The sequence below is a fragment of the Pseudophryne corroboree genome, chromosome 2, assembly GCF_028390025.1.
Source record: "Pseudophryne corroboree isolate aPseCor3 chromosome 2, aPseCor3.hap2, whole genome shotgun sequence".
In the NCBI taxonomy this organism is placed as follows: Eukaryota; Metazoa; Chordata; class Amphibia; order Anura; family Myobatrachidae; genus Pseudophryne; species Pseudophryne corroboree.
Genome location: NC_086445.1, coordinates 569,905,791 through 569,933,169, shown reverse-complemented (window position 1 = coordinate 569,933,169; position 27,379 = coordinate 569,905,791). Strand labels below are relative to the sequence as shown.

Here is a 27,379-nt window from a genome sequence, read left to right as displayed (position 1 = left end):
TCCGCGGCCGTGTTTTGGGTTCGAACGCGTTTTGGCAAAACCTCACCGAATTTTTTTTGTCGGATTCGGGTGTGTTTTGGATTCGGGTGTTTTTTTCAAAAAACCCTAAAAAACAGCTTAAATCATAGAATTTGGGGGTCATTTTGATCCCAAAGTATTATTAACCTCAATAACCATAATTTCCACTCATTTTCAGTCTATTCTGAACACCTCACACCTCACAATATTATTTTTAGTCCTAAAATTTGCACCGAGGTCGCTGGATGACTAAGCTCAGCGACCCAAGTGGCCGACACAAACACCTGGCCCATCTAGGAGTGGCACTGCAGTGTCACGCAGGATGGCCCTTCCAAAAAACACCCCCCAAACAGCACATGACGCAAAGAAAAAAAGAGGCGCAATGAGGTCGCTGTGTGACTAAGCTAAGCGACCCTAGTGGCCGACACAAACACCTGGCCCATCTAGGAGTGGCACTGCAGTGTCACGCAGGATGTCCCTTCCAAAAAACCCTCCCCAAACAGCACATGACGCAAAGAAAAAAAGAGGCGCAATGAGGTAGCTGTGTGAGTAAGATTAGCGACCCTAGTGGCCGACACAAACACCGGGCCCATCTAGGAGTGGCACTGCAGTGTCACGCAGGATGTCCCTTCCAAAAAACCCTCCCCAAACAGCACATGACGCAAAGAAAAAAAGAGGCGCAATGAGGTAGCTGTGTGAGTAAGATTAGCGACCCTAGTGGCCGACACAAACACCGGGCCCATCTAGGAGTGGCACTGCAGTGTCACGCAGGATGTCCCTTCCAAAAAACCCTCCCCAAACAGCACATGACGCAAAGAAAAAAAGAGGCGCAATGAGGTAGCTGACTGTGTGAGTAAGATTAGCGACCCTAGTGGCCGACACAAACACCGGGCCCATCTAGGAGTGGCACTGCAGTGTCACGCAGGATGTCCCTTCCAAAAAAACCCTCCCCAATCAGCACATGATGCAAAGAAAAAGAAAAGAAAAAAGAGGTGCAAGATGGAATTGTCCTTGGGCCCTCCCACCCACCCTTATGTTGTATAAACAAAACAGGACATGCACACTTTAACCAACCCATCATTTCAGTGACAGGGTCTGCCACACGACTGTGACTGATATGACGGGTTGGTTTGGACCCCCCCCAAAAAAGAAGCAATTAATCTCTCCTTGCACAAACTGGCTCTACAGAGGCAAGATGTCCACCTCATCTTCACCCTCCGATATATCACCGTGTACATCCCCCTCCTCACAGATTATCAATTCGTCCCCACTGGAATCCACCATCTCAGCTCCCTGTGTACTTTGTGGAGGCAATTGCTGCTGGTCAATGTCTCCGCGGAGGAATTGATTATAATTCATTTTAATGAACATCATCTTCTCCACATTTTCTGGATGTAACCTCGTACGCCGATTGCTGACAAGGTGAGCGGCGGCACTAAACACTCTTTCGGAGTACACACTTGTGGGAGGGCAACTTAGGTAGAATAAAGCCAGTTTGTGCAAGGGCCTCCAAATTGCCTCTTTTTCCTGCCAGTATAAGTACGGACTGTGTGACGTGCCTACTTGGATGCGGTCACTCATATAATCCTCCACCATTCTATCAATGTTGAGAGAATCATATGCAGTGACAGTAGACGACATGTCCGTAATCGTTGTCAGGTCCTTCAGTCCGGACCAGATGTCAGCATCAGCAGTCGCTCCAGACTGCCCTGCATCACCGCCAGCGGGTGGGCTCGGAATTCTGAGCCTTTTCCTCGCACCCCCAGTTGCGGGAGAATGTGAAGGAGGAGATGTTGACAGGTCGCGTTCCGCTTGACTTGACAATTTTGTCACCAGCAGGTCTTTCAACCCCAGCAGACCTGTGTCTGCCGGAAAGAGAGATCCAAGGTAGGCTTTAAATCTAGCATCGAGCACGGTGGCCAAAATGTAGTGCTCTGATTTCAACAGATTGACCACCCGTGAATCCTTGTTAAGCGAATTAAGGGCTCCATCCACAAGTCCCACATGCCTAGCGGAATCGCTCCCTTTTAGCTCCTTCTTCAATGCCTCCAGCTTCTTCTGCAAAAGCCTGATGAGGGGAATGACCTGACTCAGGCTGGCAGTGTCTGAACTGACTTCACGTGTGGCAAGTTCAAAGGGCATCAGAACCTTGCACAACGTTGAAATCATTCTCCACTGCACTTGAGACAGGTGCATTCCACCTACTATATCGTGCTCAATTGTATAGGCTTGAATGGCCTTTTGCTGCTCCTCCAACCTCTGAAGCATATAGAGGGTTGAATTCCACCTCGTTACCACTTCTTGCTTCAGATGATGGCAGGGCAGGTTCAGTAGTTTTTGGTGGTGCTCCAGTTTTCTGTACGTGGTGCCTGTACGCCGAAAGTGTCCCGCAATTCTTCTGGCCACCGACAGCATCTCTTGCACGCCCCTGTCGTTTTTTAAAAAATTCTGCACCACCAAATTCAAGGTATGTGCAAAACATGGGACGTGCTGGAATTTGCCCATATTTAATGCACACACAATATTGCTGGCGTTGTCCGATGCCACAAATCCACAGGAGAGTCCAATTGGGGTAAGCCATTCCGCGATGATCTTCCTCAGTTGCCGTAAGAGGTTTTCAGCTGTGTGCGTATTCTGGAAACCGGTGATACAAAGCGTAGCCTGCCTAGGAAAGAGTTGGCGTTTGCGAGATGCTGCTACTGGTGCCGCCGCTGCTGTTCTTGCGGCGGGAGTCCATACATCTACCCAGTGGGCTGTCACAGTCATATAGTCCTGACTCTGCCCTGCTCCACTTGTCCACATGTCCGTGGTTAAGTGGACATTGGGTACAACTGCATTTTTTAGGAGACTGGTGAGTCTTTTTCTGACGTCCGTGTACATTCTCGGTATCGCCTGCCTAGAGAAGTGGAACCTAGATGGTATTTGGTAACGGGGGCACACTGCCTCAATAAATTGTCTAGTTCCCTGTGAACTAACGGCGGATACCGGACGCACGTCTAACACCAACATAGTTGTCAAGGACTCAGTTATCCGCTTTGCAGTAGGATGACTGCTGTGATATTTCATCTTCCTCGCAAAGGACTGTTGAACAGTCAATTGCTTACTGGAAGTAGTACAAGTGGGCTTACGACTTCCCCTCTGGGATGACCATCGACTCCCAGCGGCAACAACAGCAGCGCCAGCAGCAGTAGGCGTTACACGCAAGGATGCATCGGAGGAATCCCAGGCAGGAGAGGACTCGTCAGACTTGCCAGTGACATGGCCTGCAGGACTATTGGCATTCCTGGGGAAGGAGGAAATTGACACTGAGGGAGTTGGTGGGGTGGTTTGCGTGAGCTTGGTTACAAGAGGAAGGGATTTACTGGTCAGTGGACTGCTTCCGCTGTCACCCAAAGTTTTTGAACTTGTCACTGACTTATTATGAATGCGCTGCAGGTGACGTATAAGGGAGGATGTTCCGAGGTGGTTAACGTCCTTACCCCTACTTATTACAGCTTGACAAAGGGAACACACGGCTTGACACCTGTTGTCCGCATTTCTGGTGAAATACCTCCACACCGAAGAGCTGATTTTTGGCATGTCAACGGCCATATTCCTCCCACGGACAACAGGTGTCTCCCCGGGTGCCTGACTTAAACAAACCACCTCACCATCAGAATCCTCCTGGTCAATTTCCTCCCCAGCGCCAGCAACACCCATATCCTCCTCATCCTGGTGTACTTCAACACTGACATCTTCAATCTGACTATCAGGAACTGGACTGCGGGTGCTCCTTCCAGCACTTGCAGGGGGCGTGCAAATGGTGGAAGGTGCATGCTCTTCACGTCCAGTGTTGGGAAGGTCAGGCATCGCAACCGACACAATTGGACTCTCCTTGTGGATTTGGGATTTCAAAGAACGCACAGTTCTTTGCGGTGCTTTTGCCAGCTTGAGTCTTTTCAGTTTTCTAGCGAGAGGCTGAGTGCTTCCATCCTCATGTGAAGCTGAACCACTAGCCATGAACATAGGCCAGGGCCTCAGCCGTTCCTTGCCACTCCGTGTGGTAAATGGCATATTGGCAAGTTTACGCTTCTCCTCCGACAATTTTATTTTAGGTTTTGGAGTCCTTTTTTTACTGATATTTGGTGTTTTGGTTTTGACATGCTCTGTACTATGCCATTGGGCATCGGCCTTGGCAGACGACGTTGCTGGCATTTCATCGTCTCGGCCATGACTAGTGGCAGCAGCTTCAGCACGAGGTGGAAGTGGATCTTGATCTTTCCCTAATTTTGGAACCTCAACATTTTTGTTCTCCATATTTTAATAGGCACAACTAAAAGGCACCTCAGGTAAACAATGGAGATGGATGGATTGGATACTAGTATACAATTATGGACGGGCTGCCGAGTGCCGACACAGAGGTAGCCACAGCCGTGAACTACCGCACTGTACTGTGTCTGCTGCTAATATATAGACTGGTTGATAAAGAGATAGTATACTCGTAACTAGTATGTATGTATAAAGAAAGAAAAAAAAACCACAGTTAGGTGGTATATACAATTATGGACGGGCTGCCGAGTGCCGACACAGAGGTAGCCACAGCCGTGAACTACCGCACTGTACTGTGTCTGCTGCTAATATATAGACTGGTTGATAAAGAGATAGTATACTCGTAACTAGTATGTATGTATAAAGAAAGAAAAAAAAACCACGGTTAGGTGGTATATACAATTATGGACGGGCTGCCGAGTGCCGACACAGAGGTAGCCACAGCCGTGAACTACCGCACTGTACTGTGTCTGCTGCTAATATATAGACTGGTTGATAAAGAGATAGTATACTCGTAACTAGTATGTATGTATAAAGAAAGAAAAAAAAACCACGGTTAGGTGGTATATACAATTATGGACGGGCTGCCGAGTGCCGACACAGAGGTAGCCACAGCCGTGAACTACCGCACTGTACTGTGTCTGCTGCTAATATATAGACTGGTTGATAAAGAGATAGTATACTCGTAACTAGTATGTATGTATAAAGAAAGAAAAAAAAACCACGGTTAGGTGGTATATACAATTATGGACGGGCTGCCGAGTGCCGACACAGAGGTAGCCACAGCCGTGAACTACCGCACTGTACTGTGTCTGCTGCTAATATAGACTGGTTGATAAAGAGATAGTATACTACTAATATTATATACTGGTGGTCAGGTCACTGGTCACTAGTCACACTGGCAGTGGCACTCCTGCAGCAAAAGTGTGCACTGTTTAATTTTAATATAATATTATGTACTCCTGGCTCCTGCTATAACCTATAACTGGCACTGCAGTAGTGCTCCCCAGTCTCCCCCACAATTATAAGCTGTGTGAGCTGAGCAGTCAGACAGATATATAATATATATAGATGATGCAGCACACTGGCCTGAGCCTGAGCAGTGCACACAGATATGGTATGTGACTGACTGAGTCACTGTGTGTATCGCTTTTTTCAGGCAGAGAACGGATATATTAAATAAACTGCACTGTGTGTCTGGTGGTCACTCACTATATAATATATTATGTACTCCTGGCTCCTGCTATAACCTATAACTGGCACTGCAGTAGTGCTCCCCAGTCTCCCCCACAATTATAAGCTGTGTGAGCTGAGCAGTCAGACAGATATATATAATATTATATATAGATAGATAATAGATGATGCAGCACACTGGCCTGAGCCTGAGCAGTGCACACAGATATGGTATGTGACTGAGTCACTGTGTGCTGTGTATCGCTTTTTTCAGGCAGAGAACGGATTATAAATAAAAGTGGTGGTCACTGGTCACTATCAGCAAAACTCTGCACTGTACACTACTGAGTACTCCTAATGCTCCCCAAAATTAGTAAATCAAGTGTCTCTCTAATCTATTCTAATTCTAAACGGAGAGGACGCCAGCCACGTCCTCTCCCTATCAATCTCAATGCACGTGTGAAAATGGCGGCGACGCGCGGCTCCTTATATAGAATCCGAGTCTCGCGATAGAATCCGAGCCTCGCGAGAATCCGACAGCGTCATGATGACGTTCGGGCGCGCTCGGGTTAACCGAGCAAGGCGGGAAGATCCGAGTCGCTCGGACCCGTGAAAAAAAACATGAAGTTCTGGCGGGTTCGGATTCAGAGAAACCGAACCCGCTCATCTCTAATGAATACCATTGGGCCCTGGTGATTTATTAATCTTTAAATGTTTTAATCGGTCACAGACTACTTCCTCGCTTAAATAAGTACCTATCAGTGTGATATTCTCATTATTGAGATTGTGCGTTAGTCCCTGAATTGGGTCCTCACGAGTGAATACTGTTGAAAAAACTCATTTAGTGTGTCCGCTATGTCATTATCATTTTTGCTTAAGACTCCCAACTTGTCTTTTAAAGGGCCTATACTCTCCTTCTTTAATCTCTTGCTATTAATGTATTTAAATAATTTTTTGGGATTCGCTTTGCTTTCCTTTGCTACTAGTTTTTCAGTTTCTACTTTAGCCGCTCTTATTTCCTTTTTGCAAATTTTGTTACATTCCTTATAGTGCTGAAATGACTCTGCTTCCCCGTCAGATTTGTATTTTTTAAATGCTCGCCTTTTCTTGCCCATAAGTTCCTTAACTAAATATGCCCGATCTCGTCCGATCTCGGAAGCCAAGCGGCCTGGGCCTGGTTAGTACCTGGAGGACTTCCGGTGAATACCGGGTGTTGTAGGATCTACCGGGACTGGAGGAACTTTCAACACCAACAGCAGAAGCACCCCTTTTTCTTTCTTCTGTCATCTGCCAGTGTGCACAATCTATTAAGTTAATCATTCTAATTACTACTTCCTAGTGACATAATATTCTCTTCTCTAGTATACGGTGCTGCCTTAACCCAGGTGGGGCACGGTGCTCCCCTTTTGTTTGCCACGTGTGGCCCTATCAATACAATTTTTGTACTGGTCAGGGTGGCAGGGTACAGCCCAGATATATGACTGTATACCCCTATTCCCAAGTAAGGGATTCATTGACCAGAACATTAAATATTTTTTCTTTTAACCAACAATTTTTAAGCACTTAATAAAATCTAGATCTTCTATCTTGTTCCTTACTTGTCTCTAATATCTCTGTTTATCCTTTTTCACATATTTGGGTAATGTGGCACTGTGAGATACATGTCCTCTTAGTGGTAATATAATAAAAGTTATGTTTTATTAGTGTTCAAACATATTGACACCTGGTATTTACCGATCCTTAAGAGTGCGCCCACACTAGAGTCTTCTTTTCTCTACCATAGTTACTTAGACTGCCTTCTGACTCTGGGCGCACCACCAATTCGGACACTGCAATAGTGACACATGTCAGGCTAACTGTCCCCGTTTGGTTATACTTAAGCCCAGTACCCACGGGCCGATGCATGAGAGATGTGTGCTGAGCGAACCGCTCAGCACACATCTCTCCCATCGCTCAGCACAGTGCGATCTGTGCTGAGCGTGCGGGGGGAGACGGGGGGTCCGCTCATTTCACCCACCGGGTGAAGTGAGCGACCAGCTAGATTGGCCTGCATGCAGGCCAATCTAGCAGCAGCGATAGCAATGAGCGGGGCTGCGCATCGCTATCGCTGTAAGGGGTACTCATGGAGCGATCAGGCTTAAATTCTAAGCAATCTAGTCAGATTGCTTAGAATATCGCTCCGTGAGTAACCCCCTTAACTCTTTGAAGTAAATTATCTCTCTGGTGCCGAGTCGCCTTTTGTTGTTGCACATTACTTATGTGGCAATGTTATGTGCACTTTTAATGGAAAAATGCATTAAAAAAGGTTCATGTTAATGCATGATGACACATTAGCTTTAAAAATTAAATTAAATAAATAAAATATACCTTCCCCAATGGGGTGGAATATTGGGGGCAATTCAGACCTGATCGTAGATATGCAAAAAAACGCACATCTGCAATCAGATTCTTAGACATGCAGGTGGACACCCAGCACAGGGCAAGTCTGCCCCGCATGCCAGATGTAGCCCCTCCCCCCCTCCCCCACAGACATGCGAAAGCATCACACGGCGGCAATGGTTTCGCATGTTTCGAGTAGCCCTATGCTTATGCAGCCTAGCTGCGAAGGCAGGTGGCTACCAGCCATGTTTCAGGTCTCAGCGGCTGCACGTGACGCCACGCAGCCACCCCGGCCCACCCTGCAAACAGTCCGGACACGCCTGTGTTGTCCGGACTGCGCCGACCAACACCGAGTCGATGCCCTTTGATGACGCCACCACGCCCCCTCCAGCCCCGTAAATGCCTCTGCCTGTGAATCAGGCAGAGGTGATCGCATAAGTGAGATGCCGTGGCATCTCACTGTGTACGCACGCGCAGTGCGGCTGCTGTGTGTGCTCACACCTTACCGGGCTTCAGGCTGCGAACGCTGCTGCAGCAGCATCCATATCTGAATTAGGCCCATTACCCACAGGGATATTGCATTCTTCAAGTTTCTAGGGACCACAATCTCCCGGGACCTTAAATGGGGGTCCAACGCTGACGCCACTGTTGGGAAAGCGCAGCAGAGGTTGTTCTTTCTCAGGCAACTAAGGAAGTTCAACATCCCACAGAAGCTTCTGCTCCTCTTCTACTCCGCGATTGTGAAGTCAGTACTGTGCTCCTCGATACTCGTATGGTACAGCTCCGCCAGCGCGAGGGACAGATGCAGGCTCCAAAAGGTGGTCAGAACCGCAGAGAAGATCATCGGGGCCGACCTTCCCTCAGTCCAGGACCTGTACTTGTCCAGAGCTAAAAAGCGGGCAACGAAGATAGTAAAGGACCAGCTACACCCCGACCACAGCATGTTTAACTTGCTTCCTTCAGGCAGGCGTTACAGGGCCGTCCCCGCCAGGTCCGCCAGAAGCCTCAAAAGTTTCTTTCCCCAAGCGGTCCGCCTGCTGAACTCCTGAACATTGACTGACTAGACGTACATGTAACTCACTTGTATTCCTACCGTATACCCTATCTGTGTGACTTTGCTTACCCCCCCACCTGCTTATCTGTTACCTACTTGGCTGTTGTAAAGCAAACCGAAGACAAATTCCTAGTATACGCAAGTATACCTGGCCAATAAACCTGATACTGATTCTGATTCTGATTCTGATTTAATAAAATGCATCTATTGTGTAGCCATTTCACAGTGCAAAACTGTATACACAACATGGGCCTGATTCTGAATCGCACGCAATGTCAATGTTCGTGTAGTTGATCTTTTTTTGCTACGGCGCATATGTTACACAGCGTGCACCCACAAAAGCACTGTTGCGATTGAGACCCACGACTTAAGCTTTTGTAATTGCTTCTACATTACGTATTTTCTATGTAAAATCCAATGTCCCAATTCCGTGACACTGATACTATGTGCTACTCTATTAAGCTTTATCCTGCATTTCTGGTCTATCAGTGGTTCTTGCAGTTTCAATTACAAAAGGTTCGCAGTTGTGAAACACTTGGAGGAATGCATGAATGAGACATGCAGAATAACACTTATTAAATAGTGTCATTTAAGAAATACTATTATGAAGCTCCATACATGTGTTTTTTCCACCTTATCTTAAACTTTTATTCAGTATTGCATGATTATTAAAATGATGACGATGTGAAGTAAAATGAGATAAGAAGTAAAATATAATTAATCTACAATTACTAGCACCACTGTTTGTCTGGTTATGTTATAATAGGTCAACTGTCAAAAGGTTGACAGTTTCTAGGTCAAAACCAAATGGTCGACAGGTTTGAAAAGTCGACATGGAAATGGTCGACACGTGATAAGATTGATATGAGTTTTTCATGGTTTTTTGTATCAAATTTTACCTTGCAGTACATGGAACCCCAATTAGTGCACCGTGTTCCCTCACAGGTTACTATTCACAAACACTTTCTCTTGTGTGGGACTCATGTAGATCCTTACAATATAGACTTGATACATGTATACCGATAGCAGACTCTTTTTAATAGAACTGTTGTGTTTGTCAGGCCCTCTACAGAATCACTGGCAAAACCAGCAGAAGAGAAGAAAGAAAGATATAAAGAGACAAGTAAGTTTAACTAAATGTTGCGTCTTATTGGCATCGTAGCCACATGTATATTCTCTAACAGTGTCCTGGGTACTTTGGGACAGTACTTTTGTTGCAAAGGAGTTGGTTATAGTAAGTAGTTGCAGATTAATAAGGTAACTTATTGCAGCTAATTGATTTGCCCGGGGCTATCCTATTAGCCCCAATGCTGGCCCTCATTGGGGATTTTGTGAGTCATGCGAAAGCAAATCCCCAATAAGTAACACATACAGATATGTCCAGTTACATTGTTGCTGCCATACTTTCCCCATTGTCCGCTATCATCAGCAGAAGTGTCCTCCTGCTGCTGCTTTCCCGCTGCATTGTGCTCCCGCTACCAGCGCTGTACACCCTGTGCCGGCTCCCTGTATGAAGTTTGTGCACTGCTGCCCGCTAGTTGTTACAGCTCTCCCTGCTCGATGCCTCGTCCCTGCTTCAATACGCTATGCCGCGACTAGTTTGCATTATGGGTGACAATGTATTAGGACACATTTGTAGGTCCGCGCGCTATAATTGAATAGCTGATAAGGACAATTGGGTAAAAATCTCGATAAAAGCCATTTTCATCTGTGCAAAACATTACTGTTAATAATAGGATACCCCACTAAGCATGACAATGTGTGGCGCCATTCATGATGTTGGTTACTAGTATCAGACCTTTTTTGTCTTTTTTACCCAACTTAGTGAATGATTTGCACACATAAACTGCATGAAATGTTAGTATCCATATTCAGGGTAACCCTGCATTGTACTTTTGTTGCATTAGTAATGCAAATAAGATTTTATGCAAAAGTCTCTGGCAGGATGCATGGTGCAGCTAAGTCACACAGTCTGTGGTGTGCCAATCAGGGCTATTTGGCACAATTAGAGGATAGGTGTATTAACAGCATATTTCTAGAGCCATCAATCTAGAGGTTTAATTGCAGTTTCTCCCAGTATTTTATATGGAAATTTGATTATGCCTATGGCTATTTTGAACTTGACTAGTTTTCATTCCATATACAATAGATACCTCCACTCTGGATGGACTCCGAGTTTCCTCTGTAAAGTTGGCGCATCCTACTGCAGAAAGACCAAAAATGCAGGGTAAACGTCCGCCAAAGGCCAAGATTGTCTCAGAGGTAAGAAGAGAATTTAGTCTGGGTATAGTTTGCTTACTGTTTTTCACATTAGAAAAATATACTTTATAGTTTGCAATTTACTTTAAGAATCATGTTAAAAAGCATATTAATTGTTTATGGAAGTGTTTGACTTACTGTATGTGCATAAAACAAAACAGTTGAGGAGAAGACGTATAAAAAGGTTAAACAATAGTAATTTCAGCAGAGATATTTAGCAAAGTAGCTTTGTTGTGAAATGATAAGTAACGATCTTTAACAATACTCAATATACAATCCATGTACATTTGTTTTGTGTAATTTATCATAAATATAATTATTGAATTATCACCAATAGTAGGGAATGTTTTCAAATCGATAAGAGTAGTCAAAAAGATTACTAAAGTAAAACATGAAGAAATCCCCCGAAATCACGACTTATATTTATAGGTTTGGTGAGAAGTTCTAACTTGCAGAGTTTACTTCTCCTAAACATTAATTGGCTTCAGAAAGACTCTTAAAACACAGTATTACACTTGCATCTATGAATTGAATTAAAACACATGTAATACATACAAATTCTAAAAGTACAACAAATATCAAAAGAATTGCTCATCAAATACATCTCTCAGCAGGGAGTGGTGGCAGAATGATAGAACGCTAATATTAAATGCTGATAATGACAGAATTGTATCATGACAGATTTAGGGCCTGACTTAGAAATGGATGGAAATCACACAGCTGCTGCATCTTTGTACTCAGCAGCTGTGAGATAATATGCTAATACTGCAAGAGACGTCTTGTGTAAATAGATGCCTCCTGGCAGCCTCTCTGATCCATCAGATCATCTGCGTGAACATTGGTAATCTCAGTTACCCTCAGGTTACTCACGATGACCAGGAAATTCACACAGCTGAAGCCAATGAGTTTCATCCACGGATGCAGTCACTGGTTTCAGCGCACCCAGAAAATGGGGCCGACATGCTCCGTTTTCTGTAACGCTGCCTGCTGCTGCCCCTGCTCTGCACTCAAATGGCTGCAGCCTGTCCACCAGGCTGCTCTGTCCAGGGCACTGCAGGCGTTCTCCCAGAATGAGATCTGCACATGCTCAGTGCAGCATCTGTGCATGGACAAATCTCACACAATCGGAGATGTATGTAAACCAACCGGTATGCGTACATATCTGAATTAGATCCTTACTTGTAATGTATCACTCTACTTTTATCTCATTTTTAGTGCAAAATATTTATATTAAGGTCAGCATAAAAAGACAAAATGGACATATGCATGGAAAAAGATAACGGGCACAATATCTTTTATCTCATTTTAAGTCTATTTACAGCACTGCAGAGTAATAGGATTATCAGAGATGGAAGAACAAGCTGTATAATTCATTTTCTTCTGATCTCGTTTTATTTTTGAATACCGCAGAATGACTCCCCAAGCCATAAAGGGGAAGATCAGGTGAATTCCCATTGTAAAAGTCCGACATCTAAGGTAAAAATGTCTACCTGCTCGGGCCTGTACAAGGCTGAGCATATACATACAGACACATGTACGCCTAAGGCATATACAAATTACACCTGCTACATTCTCTTGCTGCAGGGAAGGCTTGGTCTTTCTTTTCCCATACCCATGCTGTAAATACTTTTAAACTGTATTGTAAAATATAAAACTTGTTTTTGTGTTATATAAGGTATGTAGTTATACAGATGTGTCTTCTTACATCCTTGCTGCAGTCACGCTAAACAGCCCTTCAAGTCGCGCCATGCCATGGCAGGACTCGATAGCGCAGAGCATCTTTTTGCATCTTTTGCCATGAAAATGTGTCTTAAGGTGTGTACACACGGTAAGATATTTTCTTCCGATTCTGACTATATAGTCAGAATCGGAAGAAAAGATAGTGCAGATCGCAAGGTGACAGTCACCTTGCGATCCCGATCCGATGCCGATGCGCGGCCCCGCGCGGTCGGCATCGGCAGAAAAAATAGGCTGTGCAGGCAAGTCAATCCTGGCTATCTCTATAGAAGAGATAGTCAGGATTGACATCGCACATAGCCAGCATCGCAAGCACACTCATTATGTGCTTGCGATACTGGCTAAGTGCCGACCCGGCCCCCTGTCGCACGGTGAGAATCGGATAAGTCCGAATCTCACCGTGTGTATGCACCTTTAAGGTGCATACACACGGTGAGATCCCTGCTATGTTCGATTTTGTCTGAGATTTCCCTTGAACTCCCCTAGAGCTCAGATAGCACAGATAGGACAGATTTTGACTATCTGTGCTTGAGATTTTGTCTATGTACGATTTTGACTAAAGGTGTGTACACACGGTAAGATTTTTTCATTCGATTCTGACTATATAGTCAGAATCGGATGAAAAGATAGTGCAGATCGCAAGGTGACAGTCACCTTGCGATCCCGATCCGATGCCGATGCGCGGCCCCGCGCGGTCGGCATCGGCAGAAAAAATAGGCTGTGCAAGCAAGTCAATCCTGACTATGGGTGCATACACACGGTGAGATTCGGACTTATCCGATTCTCACCGTGCGACAGGGGGCCGGGTCGGCACTTAGCCAGTATCGCAAGCACATAATGAGTGTGCTTGCGATGCTGGCTATGTGCGATTTTGGCTAAGTGTCAATCCTGACTATCTCTTCTATAGAGATAGTCAGGATTGACTTGCCTGCACAGCCTATTTTTTCTGCCGATGCCGACCGCGCGGGGCCGCGCATCGGCATCGGATCGGGATCGCAAGGTGACTGTCACCTTGCGATCTGCACTATCTTTTCATCCGATTCTGACTATATAGTCAGAATCGAATGAAAAAATCTTACCGTGTGTACACACCTTATCTCTATAGAAGAGATAGTCAGGATTGACACTTAGCCAAAATCGCACATAGCCAGCATCGCAAGCACACTCATTATGTGCTTGCGATACTGGCTAAGTGCCGACCCGGCCCCCTGTCGCACGGTGAGAATCGGATAAGTCCGAATCTCACCGTGTGTATGCACCCTAAGTGCCAATTTTGGCTATACTTTGTAACTAGACAGTACACTAGATAGTCAAGATTGACTTGCCTGCACAGTCTATCTAGCCTTACGATACAGACCCCACGGGAGCGCGCATCAGGATCGAATCTGTATCGCAAGCTGCCTAGCACCATGAGATATGCACTAACTTTTCATAAGATTTTGACTATATAGTCAAAATCTTACAGATTTATCTCACCGTGTGTACACACCTTTAGAAGCAATGTAATGCAATAGGACACACAAGCAGTGTCTGCTGATTAAAATGATACGCAGTATGCCTATATTCTGTGAGTAATAGCGGCTCTGTCACGATCCGGGTATCTGGACGCCATTATTTACCTTTCAGGTGTCTCCTAAGGCTGTCCCAGCGTCCTAGGTCCGGTTCCCAGCTGTGATGCAAGCATTCATACGTCATATCTCATCTCTGCTGATCCGTGGATATTGTTCCTCAATGCCGGGCGACTGGCATGGCGTCACCTGCCGGCGGGGCCTCGGGCATCATCTCCATATTCCTAATGCATACAGGGGATGTGGCACTCCTCACCTACTGCAGCCGCGGCCGTCCATGCTGAAGGTTGAGACGCAAGCTGGCGTTCTCTATGTTCACCGCCGCCATTACTGAGGAATCTCCATGTGGTGAATACAAACAGCTTTCCCTCCACAGGCCGGTATGGGCGCAGCCATCTTAGTTTCAGTCACATGATCCTGACCTCCAATCCATAGCTCTGCTGAGATCTGCATAATTAAGTCATCCAATCCCTTTACACCTAAGAGTATAAAGGGACTGAGCCTGCACTAGGAAATAGTCAGTGCTTTGGTTGTCAAACCTTGTTTCCAGTCTCTCTCTCTCCTGTGGTTATTTTGTTCCACGTATCCAGCTCTTGTCTCCAGTTACCACTAAGAGACCCGCACCAGCTTACCACCTTGCGGTGCAGTCTGACTCTGCAGTCTTCCATGACTACTCCAGCTTCCAGCTACAGATCCATCTGCTTCCAGCGGTCAGCTTCCAGCAGTGTTCAGCTTTCTTAAAGTGCCGGTGCTTCTCCAGCGGATACCTACATACCAGCGGTATCCGCAAACCATCGGTACCTGCATACCATCATTTCCTATATCCTCGCTGTCACGATCCGGGTATCTGGACGCCATTACTTACCCTTCAGATGCCTCCTAAGGCGGGCTCAGCGTTCCAGGACCAGATTCCGCTGTTCCTGAGTTTCCACATGCAGAGTGTCAGAGTGGTGTTTTCATCAGCCGCGGCCTCCGCTGTGCCCGCGTGGTTAAATGTGCATCTATCAGCCTGGCGTCTCCTGTCTCCGGTGGCCGGCGCCGCCATTACTGTTTCCCAGACCACATGGATTACAAACCAAACTTCCCTCCAAGTGTCTGCATGGGCGCAGCCATCTTGGATTCTGTCATCTGATCATTTCCACCAATCTGCTGTTTGTATTGTTGATTTGCATAATTGCCTAGCCAACCCCTTCCTTGCTGCAGGTATAAGTAAACTGTGCCTGAGCAAGGAAGACGTCAGTGCTTTGGTTGTCAAACCTAGTTCCTGTTTGTCTCTCTTCTATGATTGTCTTCCAGGTTCCAGCTCCTGTCTCAAGACTTCCACCATAGAGACCCGCACCAGCATTCCACCTGCGGTGTAGCCTGACTCTCCAATCCATTGTGGATTCATCTGTTTCCAGCTACAACACTACCTGCTTCCAGCCTCAGCTTCCAGCAGAATACAGCTTCCCTTAAAGGGCCGGTGTCCTTTCTACACTTTACCACTCTCCACCGGAATTATTATTTCTCCGCTCTCAAGTTCTACATTTCAGTTCACATTTCATCGCTCCCAAAGTTCATTTATTATTTAACTGGTTCCAGCCAGTATCCACTCCGTGCTAACAACAGTCTGGTTCCAGCCAGTATCCACAGCAGCTGTTTTACCTTCAGCAACCCAGCTCTTCCTGGAACACCAGCTGGTACAATCCTGGGTTATCTCCATTACTACAGCCGGGCCTGGTAAGGACTTTCCATCTAGAAGATCATAAGAACTATCTCACACTACCAGTGCCCTGTGGCTCCTGCCATGCTGTAGTACTCAGGAACTGTATTTATTCTTTGCTGACTTTTACGTTTTCCTTTATTGCTGCTGTGATGCGGAGTTGTCATAATAAACATCATTGACTTTTATCTAAGTTGTCGTGGTCACGCCTTCGGGCAGTTATTATGTTACTTACATGTCCAGGGGTCTGATACAACCTCCCAGGTTCCGGTACATCTCAGCCCCTACAACTGAGGCTGCCTCCCGTCAGCTCAGGCCCTCAGTTGTGACAGTAAGCACTGACCTAATGAATCCAGCCGGAGACCAGGATCAAGCGGCCAGGCCGATGCAAGAACTGGCAGCCCGACTAGAACATCAGGAGGCTGCACAGGGCCACATCATCCGCTGTCTCCAGGATCTCTCTACTCGGCTGGATGGGATTCAGACCACTCTCCGTGGATCAGGCGCGTCTGGTGCGTCAACCACAGTGACTCCAGCTATAACCCCACCCACCTTACCCATTCCTGCTCCACGTCTTCATCTTCCAACGCCAGCAAAATTTGACGGATCTCCAAGATTCTGCAGGGGATTTCTCAACCAGTGTGAGATTCAGTTTGAGCTACAACCTGGCAATTTCCCCAGTGACCGTACAAAAATTGCCTACATTATTTCTCTTCTCAGTGGCTCAGCCCTCGATTGGGCATCACCGTTATGGGAGAGGTCCGACACCCTGCTATCTTCTTACACTGCATTCGTGTCAACATTCAGGCGCATCTTCGACGAGCCAGGCCGGGTAACTTCAGCTTCGTCTGAGATTCTCCGTTTACGCCAGGGATCACGTACTGTAGGACAATATCTTATACAGTTCCAGATCCTGGCATCCGAACTGGCATGGAACGACGAGGCCCTGTATGCTGCATTCTGGCATGGTTTATCCGAGCGTATTAAAGATGAGTTAGCTACCAGAGACTTACCCTCCAAGTTAGATGAGTTAATCTCACTTTGTACGAAAGTTGACTTACGTTTCAGAGAGAGAGCAACTGAGCGTGGAAGATCATCTGCTCCAAAATCTTCTGCTCCTCCTCCTCGCCAACTGTCACCAACTAAAGATGAACCCATGCAAATTGGCCGTTCCCGTTTAACTCCTGCTGAGCGCCGAAGACGTCTCTCCGAGTTTCTCTGTTTGTACTGTGCAGCTCCGTCTCACACCATTAATGCCTGTCCCAAACGTCCGGGAAACTCCAAATCCTAGCTCGCCAAGGAGAGGGCCGGCTAGGAGTAATGATCTCCTCTCCATCTCCTCAAGATTGTAACCTCCCAGTCTCGCTTCAAGTCGCTCAACGTTATCAGAACGTCATTGCCCTCCTGGATTCCGGAGCAGCTGGGAACTTTATTACCGAAGCCTATGTTAAACGGTGGTCCCTACCCACCGAGAGACTTCCTTCGTCCTTTTCCTTAACTGCTGTGGATGGCAGTAAAATTTTTGATACAGTTATTTCTCTAAGGACTCTACCAGTTCGTCTGAGAGTGGGAGTTCTTCATTCCGAACTTATTTCACTTTTAGTGATTCCAAGAGCCACACATCCTGTGGTCCTGGGCCTTCCATGGCTCCGTCTTCACAATCCTACAATTGATTGGACGACTACGCAAATCCTGGCATGGGGTTCCTCCTGTACTAAGACATGTTTGTTTAAAGTGTTGCCTGTCTGTTCCTCTTCCCCCAGGTCGTCTGATGTTCCACCTCCTCCATATCAAGATTTCACGGATGTGTTCAGTAAAGCTTCTGCTGATATCCTTCCCCCTCATAGAGAATGGGACTGCCCGATTGATCTCGTTCCAGGGAAGGTTCCACCTCGAGGCCGAACTTATCCGTTGTCTCTCCCCGAGACGCATTCTATGGAGGAATACATAAAAGAGAACCTAGCAAAGGGGTTCATTCGACCTTCTTCTTCTCCAGCCGGCGCAGGCTTCTTTTTTGTAAAGAAGAAAGATGGTGGTCTGCGGCCGTGCATCGACTACAGAGGTTTGAACGACATTACCATCAAGAACCGCTATCCTTTACCCCTGATTACTGAGCTCTTTGACAGAGTTAGCGGAGCTACCATCTTTACAAAGCTGGACCTGAGAGGTGCATACAATCTCATCCGGATCCGTGAGGGTGACGAGTGGAAGACCGCATTTAACACCCGTGACGGACATTATGAGTACCTCGTCATGCCCTTCGGATTGAGCAATGCTCCAGCTGTCTTCCAGCATTTCGTCAATGAGATCTTCAGAGACATTCTATACCGTCATGTCGTGGTCTATCTAGATGATATCCTCATTTTTGCCAACAATTTAGAGGAACATCGTTTCTGGGTAAAGGAGGTTCTGTCCCGTCTCCGTGTCAATCATCTCTACTGCAAATTAGAGAAATGCGTCTTTGAAGTCAAGTCCATTCCGTTTCTAGGGTACATTGTGTCCGGTTCCGGACTAGAGATGGATCCTGAGAAACTACAAGCAATCCAGAATTGGCCAGTACCCTTAACCCTCAAAGGGGTCCAGAGGTTCTTAGGGTTCGCCAATTATTACCGAAAGTTTATACGAGACTTTTCCACCATTGTGGCGCCTATTACTGCTTTCACCAAGAAGGGTGCTAACCCGTCCAAGTGGTCTGAAGAAGCCATGCAAGCTTTTCATCTTTTAAAACAGAGGTTCATCTCTGCACCTGTCCTGAAACAGCCTGACGTCGACTCTCCTTTCATCTTAGAGGTGGATGCCTCCTCCGTTGGAGTAGGAGCGGTGTTATCTCAGAGGGCTAAAGATGGTCATTTACATCCTTGCAGTTTCTTCTCACGGAAGTTCTCCCCAGCGGAGCGCAACTATGCCATTGGCGACCAGGAGTTGCTAGCCATCAAGCTCGCTCTAGAGGAGTGGAGATATCTGTTGGAGGGAGCTTCTCATTCAATCACCATCCTTACAGACCACAAGAACCTTCTATATCTAAAAGGCGCACAATGTCTCAACCCTCGTCAGGCCAGATGGGCACTTTTCTTTTCCAGGTTCGACTTTAAACTCCAGTTCTGTCCGGGCTCTCAGAATCGCAAGGCCGATGCCCTTTCCCGCTCATGGGAGCAAGAAAATGAGTCAGAGTCTTCAGACAAGCATCCTATTATAAATCCGTTGGCATTCTCCACGGTAGGGATGGACTCTACGCCCCCATCAGGGAAAAGTTTTGTGAAGCCGACACTAAGGAAGAAGCTCATGCATTGGGCCCATGCTTCCCGTTTTGCCGGACATACAGGTATCCAAAAAACCCTGGAGTTTATCTCTAGGTCCTATTGGTGGCCAACTCTGAAAAAGGACGTTTTGGAGTTTATTGCATCTTGCCCAAAGTGTGCTCAACATAAAGTATCCCGCCAGTCGCCTGCGGGGCAACTGGTTCCACTATCTGTTCCCCGTCGACCATGGACCCATTTGTCGATGGATTTTATTACAGATTTGCCCATGTGCAACAAGTTCAATACCATCTGGGTGGTAGTTGACCGGTTCACCAAGATGGCACACTTCATTCCTCTCACCGGTCTTCCGTCAGCTTCCAAGTTGGCTCAAGTATTCATACAAGAGATCTTCCGACTCCACGGTCTTCCAGAAGAAATTATCTCAGATCGAGGAGTTCAATTCACAGCCAAATTCTGGCGAAGTTTATGTCAAGTCCTCCAAGTCAAGTTAAAGTTTTCCACGGCTTACCATCCTCAGACCAATGGTCAAACTGAGAGGGTGAATCAGGACTTGGAGGCCTTCCTCCGCATCTATGTGTCCTCCTCTCAAGATGACTGGGTTCAATTACTTCCCTGGGCCGAGTTCTGTCATAACAACCAGTATCATTCTTCATCTTCTTCAACACCATTCTTCACCAACTTTGGATTCCACCCTAAAGTCCCTGAGTTCCAACCGCTTCCAGCAACTTCTGTTCCCGCAGTGGATATCACCTTGCATCAGTTTGCCAATATCTGGAAGAGCGTACGATCAGCTCTGCTCAAGGCATCGTTCAGGTACAAGAAGTTTGCGGATAAGAAGCGTCGAGCAGTTCCTGCTCTCAAGGTGGGTGATCGGGTATGGTTATCCACGAAGAATTTGAGGTTAAGAGTTCCCAGTATGAAGTTTGCACCTCGCTACATCGGTCCTTTTAAAATTGATCAAGTCATCAATCCTGTTGCTTACAGACTCCAGTTACCTCCCTTCTTAAAAATACCCAGGACATTCCATGTTTCCCTGTTGAAACCGCTAATCTTGAATCGGTTTCATTCCTCACTTCCACCAACTCCGAAAGTCCAAACTCAACGAGGCGTTGAGTATGAAGTGGCCAAGATCCTGGACTCACGTCACCGTTACGGTCAACTTCAGTATCTCATTGACTGGAAGGGCTATGGTCCTGAAGAACGCTCTTGGACCAATGCCTCTGACGTCCATGCTCCTGCCTTGGTCCGAAATTTCCACGCAAAGTTTCCTTTAAAGCCTAAGAAGTGTCCTGGGGCCACTCCTAAAGGGGGGGGTGCTGTCACGATCCGGGTATCTGGACGCCATTACTTACCCTTCAGATGCCTCCTAAGGCGGGCTCAGCGTTCCAGGACCAGATTCCGCTGTTCCTGAGTTTCCACATGCAGAGTGTCAGAGTGGTGTTTTCATCAGCCGCGGCCTCCGCTGTGCCCGCGTGGTTAAATGTGCATCTATCAGCCTGGCGTCTCCTGTCTCCGGTGGCCGGCGCCGCCATTACTGTTTCCCAGACCACATGGATTACAAACCAAACTTCCCTCCAAGTGTCTGCATGGGCGCAGCCATCTTGGATTCTGTCATCTGATCATTTCCACCAATCTGCTGTTTGTATTGTTGATTTGCATAATTGCCTAGCCAACCCCTTCCTTGCTGCAGGTATAAGTAAACTGTGCCTGAGCAAGGAAGACGTCAGTGCTTTGGTTGTCAAACCTAGTTCCTGTTTGTCTCTCTTCTATGATTGTCTTCCAGGTTCCAGCTCCTGTCTCAAGACTTCCACCATAGAGACCCGCACCAGCATTCCACCTGCGGTGTAGCCTGACTCTCCAATCCATTGTGGATTCATCTGTTTCCAGCTACAACACTACCTGCTTCCAGCCTCAGCTTCCAGCAGAATACAGCTTCCCTTAAAGGGCCGGTGTCCTTTCTACACTTTACCACTCTCCACCGGAATTATTATTTCTCCGCTCTCAAGTTCTACATTTCAGTTCACATTTCATCGCTCCCAAAGTTCATTTATTATTTAACTGGTTCCAGCCAGTATCCACTCCGTGCTAACAACAGTCTGGTTCCAGCCAGTATCCACAGCAGCTGTTTTACCTTCAGCAACCCAGCTCTTCCTGGAACACCAGCTGGTACAATCCTGGGTTATCTCCATTACTACAGCCGGGCCTGGTAAGGACTTTCCATCTAGAAGATCATAAGAACTATCTCACACTACCAGTGCCCTGTGGCTCCTGCCATGCTGTAGTACTCAGGAACTGTATTTATTCTTTGCTGACTTTTACGTTTTCCTTTATTGCTGCTGTGATGCGGAGTTGTCATAATAAACATCATTGACTTTTATCTAAGTTGTCGTGGTCACGCCTTCGGGCAGTTATTATGTTACTTACATGTCCAGGGGTCTGATACAACCTCCCAGGTTCCGGTACATCTCAGCCCCTACAACTGAGGCTGCCTCCCGTCAGCTCAGGCCCTCAGTTGTGACACTCGCTCCCTAGCTTCATTCAACTACCGGGCTGGTTCCAACCAGCATCCACTCCGTGTTATCTACCTGGCTGGTTCCATCCAGCATTCACTCCGTGTTTTCAACACCTGGCTGGTTCCATCCAGCATCCACAGCAGTCTTCTCAGCTACAGCGTTACCAGCTTCAAGTGCTACATCTGCTGGTGTGTTCCTCGGCTACTCACACTACTACGGACAGGTCTGGTAAGGACACTCCATCACTGGGACATTAAGAACTGTACCTTATCCTACCAGTACCCTGTGGCTCTTGCCACGCTTATAGTGATCCAGGAACTGTTTTATTTTATCTACTGCATATCTTTATTCATTTACCACTGCTGTGAATACGGAGTTCTGTTAATAAACTTTTATTGACTTTTTTTTTGAATCAATAGTATTTATTGAAAAGATAAACATTTTTATGGGGTACAGAACGAAGAAAAAAGGGGGGGTGATACATCAACACAGTGTAAGGGTCGGTATGGTAGGGATGTAGAAGAAAGAGGGAGGGGGGGGGGAGAATAGGGGTCCAGACTAGAATTGGAGAGTGTTACATCGGAGCCTTGTATACATAATACATCAGAGAACAGAGAAGTTGGGACATATAGAAAAACTATACATTGCAGTAAGGTAGTAGTGGCCTAATCCTGTTGAGCAGAAGTTATAGGTACGCTTTAGAAGATGGTATTGGGGGGAGACCTAGTAGGGGTCGACTCTTAACAGGGAGGGGAAGGTGTAACTGCCTAGGTAATGGGGGGTGTGATGATAGGTGTTGTATTTTAGATCCCGAATGGGCTAAGTGGGGGTGAGGTGGATTTATGAAGATACTGAGACCCTTCAATCGAGGAAATAAAGGTTTGCCACGCGAGCCAGCGCGTTTTGAGGGAAGAGAAGTTGGGGGAGGAGGAAGCTGAATCTGTCTCCATATGGAAATGGTGGTTTGTCTTATGTATAACTCTTAGCAGGGTAGGGGGAGTGGATTGTTTCCACATTTGGGCTAGGTTTGCTCGAGCGGCTATCAGGATGTGGCCCAGGACATAACTGGCAGGTGGCGTTATTGAAGCGGGGACGACTTGTAATAATGCTAGAGTTGGGTCTGGAGCTAGGTGGGTGGACAGAACTTTGTTTATTAGCTCAAATACATCTAACCAGTATTTAGTGATCTTTGGGCACGACCAGAATATGTGGAAGACATATCCTACCGAGCCGCATAGTCTCCAGCATTTATTACTGTGAGAGGGCCAGAATTTATGTATTCGGTCCGGGGTTTGGTATAGTCTGTTCACTAGTTTAATATGCATTTCAGTGTGGTTTAGGCACTGGGACATGGAGTGCGAGGTTAAAAAGACTTGACGCCAGTCGTTTGGAGATAGGGTTTTTCCTAGGTCCTGTTCCCATTTCTTTTGGGCGTTTGACTTGGAAGGAGAGGTAGGGGTAATCCGAAGTTTATACCAGTATGTGATGTCGCCTTTGGAATCTGGTAAGGAGAGACGAGAAAAGAGAGTATGTGAGGATGTGTGGAGCGTTGCGTAGGTAGGAGGAATCGTCTTCCACCAGTGTGCTACTTGCACATAGTGGAAGAGTTCTGTAGCTGGAAGAGAGTAATGTGACTGGAGAGTAGAAAAAGATTTTAGAGAAAGTCCATCGAGGAGGTCTCCTAGGGATAATACTCCTGCGCGTCTCCATTTGGATAGGTTGAGATGTGGAATCATCGATGCTAATGTGGTGATGGATATCTGGGAAATATGGGAAATGGGCGATGTTAGGGAGGTCGGTAGGGAGTCCCAGGTTTGTAGAGCAGCTTGCGTGGAGGGAAGGAGGGACGGTTGCGTAGGTCGGAGCGATTTTGGGATACGGAAAAGGTCAGCTAGGGGGATTGGGTTTGATCGAATTTGCTCCAGCTCCATCCAACCACTGTGCAATTGGGTTGAGAAATAGTATTTAATGGGGGCTAGGAGGGAGGCTTCTTGGTATAGAAGAATATTAGGTATATTAAGACCCCCAAACGCTCTTGGCAAGGTCATTCTTGAAAGAGCCATTAAGGGTGGTTTTGCAGACCAGATATACTTAGTCATGATAGAGGAACAAGTTTGGATGGCTTTCTTTGGGAAGGGGTATGGTATAGTTCGGAAGAGATACATTAGTTTAGGGAGTAGGGACATTTTAAATGCCGCCATTCGTCCCAGCCAAGAGACCTCATAGGATGACCAGGCTTTCGTAAGTGCTTCTAATGACTTCATCAAGGGGGTTAAGTTGGCAGAGAAGGCGTCTGTAGTGGAGATAGGGATGTTGATACCCAGGTATTTAATTGTATGAGTTCGCCAGTTATATGGAAAGGTAGTTTGGAGTGCTGGGGTGGAGTGAGATAAATTGAAGGGGAGGGCGTCCGTTTTAGTAGTGTTTAGTTTATAGTAAGAAGCGAGGCTGAAGGCTTCTAGGACAGAGTGTAAGACTGGAAGAGTTGTAGTGGGGTTGGAGATAAATAGGAGGACATCGTCTGCAAAGAGGCTCAGTTTATGGAGGGATGAACCGAACTGAATCGCCGGAATGTTGGGATTGTCTCTTATTTTAGCTGCTAGGGGTTCAATTGATAGGACGAAGATCAGGGGGGATAGGGGACAGCCTTGCCTGGTGCCATTTGTAATAGGGAAAGGGTCGGATAGGAAGCCTCCATTGAACACCCGGGCCGTGGGGAAGCTGTATAACGCTAAAATAGAGGAAAGAATACGATCCCTAAATCTGAATCTAAGGAGGGTTTGGCGCATGTATGTCCAGTTTAATCTGTCAAAAGCCTTCTCTGCGTCTAACGAAAGCAAGAGAAGGCCCTGGTCTTCAGATAGGGAGTCTATCAGGTTGAAGACCCGACGTGTGTTGTCAGACGCTTGTCTCCCAGGGACGAAGCCAGTCTGATCCGGGTGTATCAGTGAGGGTAGGAATTTGTTAATGCGTGTTGCAATCATTTTGGCGTATAGTTTGATGTCGCAGTTTAGTAGCGCTATTGGTCGGTAGTTGTGTACGTGGGCGGGGTCTTTGCCGGGCTTAGGAATAGTAACAATACGCGCTTCTAAGAGTTCTGGGGGAAGGGAGCCTCGATCTGAGAATGTATTGTATAGCGAGGTCAGGAGGGGAGAAAGGACGTCATGGAAAGTAGTATAGAAGTCAGAGACAAAGCCGTCTGGGCCGGGGGCTTTATTCCTGGGTGTGGATCTAATAGTTGTAGAGATTTCATCCGCCGACCAAGGGGCATTCAGAGAAGAGAGCTGGTCCTGCGTAAGAGTAGGGAGGGAAAGGTCATCTAGGAAGGACGAGATAGACGGAGGGGAGGGTTGTGGGGTGGACGGGTCAGTTGCTAAGTTGTATAATTTGGCGTAATAGCTTGCAAATTGGTTCGTTATATCTTTTGGGTTCAAGATCTTTTGTTTGGTGGGAGAATAAATACATTTAATTCTATTTCTGGCTTGCTGAACGCGGAGTTTGCGCGCAAGCATTTTGCCAGTTTTATTTCCTAGCAGGTAAAACTTGTGGCGCATTCTATTCAAGGCCGCTTGGGTGCGTGCGAGGAGTAGCTTTTGTAGTTGTCCTCGGACATTAGAGATCTCAGTTTTAAGTGTTTTGGAGGGATGGGCCCTATTCTTAGTCTCAAGGTCTAACAGGTCAGCCTCCAGAGTCTTCTGCTTTTGAAGGGCTTGTTTTTGAGAGTGGCTCCGGCCTGAATGGCGGCTCCACGGGTGACGGCTTTAAAAGCACACCAGTGATTGATAGGAGAGGTATCTTGGGGAGAATTAGTGGTTAAATAGGAGTCAATAGAGTCAGAGATTATTTTTTTAGACAAAGGGTTATTTAGTAGGTAGGGATAAAGGCGCCATTGTCGGGGAGGGTTGTAGTTGCCCTGAAGGTTCCATTTCCAGAGAACTGGGGCGTGGTCCGACCATGTGATTGGTAAGATATCTACGTTATTAGTTCTCTGGAGAGACCATTTATCACATAGAATCAGGTCTATTCTGGAGTAGGAGTTATGGACAAGGGAGTGAAATGTGTATTCTCGACCTGAGGGGAATTGTGTCCTCCAGACATCGTATAAATCGAATTCTGCAAGCAGGTTGCGGAAGGCTAGGGAGGGGCCAGAGATAGTGGTTGGAACAGGCTGGGGGAATTGGCGGGACTTGTCCAATTTAGGGTCTAGAACAAGGTTAAAGTCCCCCAAAACTACCAAAGATCCTCTTAGAGCATTCCGTATATTGAGGAATAATTTTCGCAAAAAGGGGACCTGGTTAGAGTTAGGAGCGTATAGGGATACCAGGGTAACTGGTTTGTCATTGAGGAGGCCAGTTATGATAATATATCGGCCATTTTTGTCTGAAAGTTGAGAGTGTAGGGAAAAGGAGACATTTTTGTTAAAAAGGATGGCTACTCCGTTTCTTTTGGATGGGCCATTAGCATAGTACCCCACTGGGAAATGGCTGTCTTTAAAGAGGGGGGGATTAACAGAAGAGAAGTGGGTTTCTTGTAAAGCTACGACATCAGCTTTTTGCTGGTGGAAGAAGGAGAGGGCCAGCCTACGTTTGTTGGGAGAGTTCAGTCCCTTGACATTGAGAGATATAAGGTTCAACATTGAAAGTCTATATTAGACATGAGAAAGAGGGGTCTATGGAGATCTATTGGAGCGTATCTGCTCCGAGTGCTAATAGGCACTGGTAGCCAGGGATATGATTCAAGTCTGGAGCTTGAGGAGGAGGGGAGCATGCGAGAAGTGGATGGGTCGGGTTTAAAACAGGAGAGGAAGAGGTAAACAACGAAAAGAAAAGGTCCGGTATATTGGACCTGCATGACTACTGCAGGGGAAGGGAAAAAAAATTCTGGGGAATGCAGTAGTGCAGAAAAAGGTGAAGGCGGGCTGGATTAACCTGCGCCGCCACTCCAAAACAACTTCTGAGAAAGTAACCTTAGGGCATAGGCATCTATTGAAGGCTTCTCTAATTAGGAAACATATGCACCCTAGGGCATAGGCAGGTAATTAGTATGTGTCAGTAAATAACTGGGCAAAGTGTCGCCCCTTAAGATATAACAACAGTTGAACAACATGTGAGGGAGTAACCCCGTAACTTATAGACCTGGAAAACAAACTTATAATAAGGCACAACATTGCATTTGTAGAAAAGAGCATAATAAGGATATTTTCAACTCCCCACACTAGGGGGGGAGGAGGTCTACAGCCTCCGTGACTCGGAGGTTTTGGTGCATGGATTCCGAAAAGACCCAGCTCGGCAGTCCAGTGATTCAGGTGTTCGTCCAATCATGGCTGAAGTTAGCAGCACGAGACGATGAAGACGGCTTCGAGATGGAAATGTCCCAGTCCATCAATAATTTCACACCTGCATCTAGGG

At 46.6% G+C, this 27,379-nt stretch overlaps 1 protein-coding gene across 3 annotated transcripts in view; it reads left to right on the top strand.

Moving 5' to 3' along the window:
- The window catches only part of SH3D21 (SH3 domain containing 21), a 228,756-nt gene that overhangs the window by 138,359 nt on the left and 63,018 nt on the right, over positions 1-27,379 (top strand). For 2 of the 3 annotated variants that reach the window (XM_063954394.1, XM_063954397.1), the window contains exons 13-15: positions 9,994-10,055; positions 11,082-11,194; positions 12,602-12,667. In XM_063954394.1, coding sequence (XP_063810464.1) covers positions 9,994-10,055; positions 11,082-11,194; positions 12,602-12,667 — 241 coding nt within the window. The remainder of the gene's footprint in view (positions 1-9,993; positions 10,056-11,081; positions 11,195-12,601; positions 12,668-27,379) is intronic. The other variant, XM_063954398.1, reaches the window with a different exon arrangement.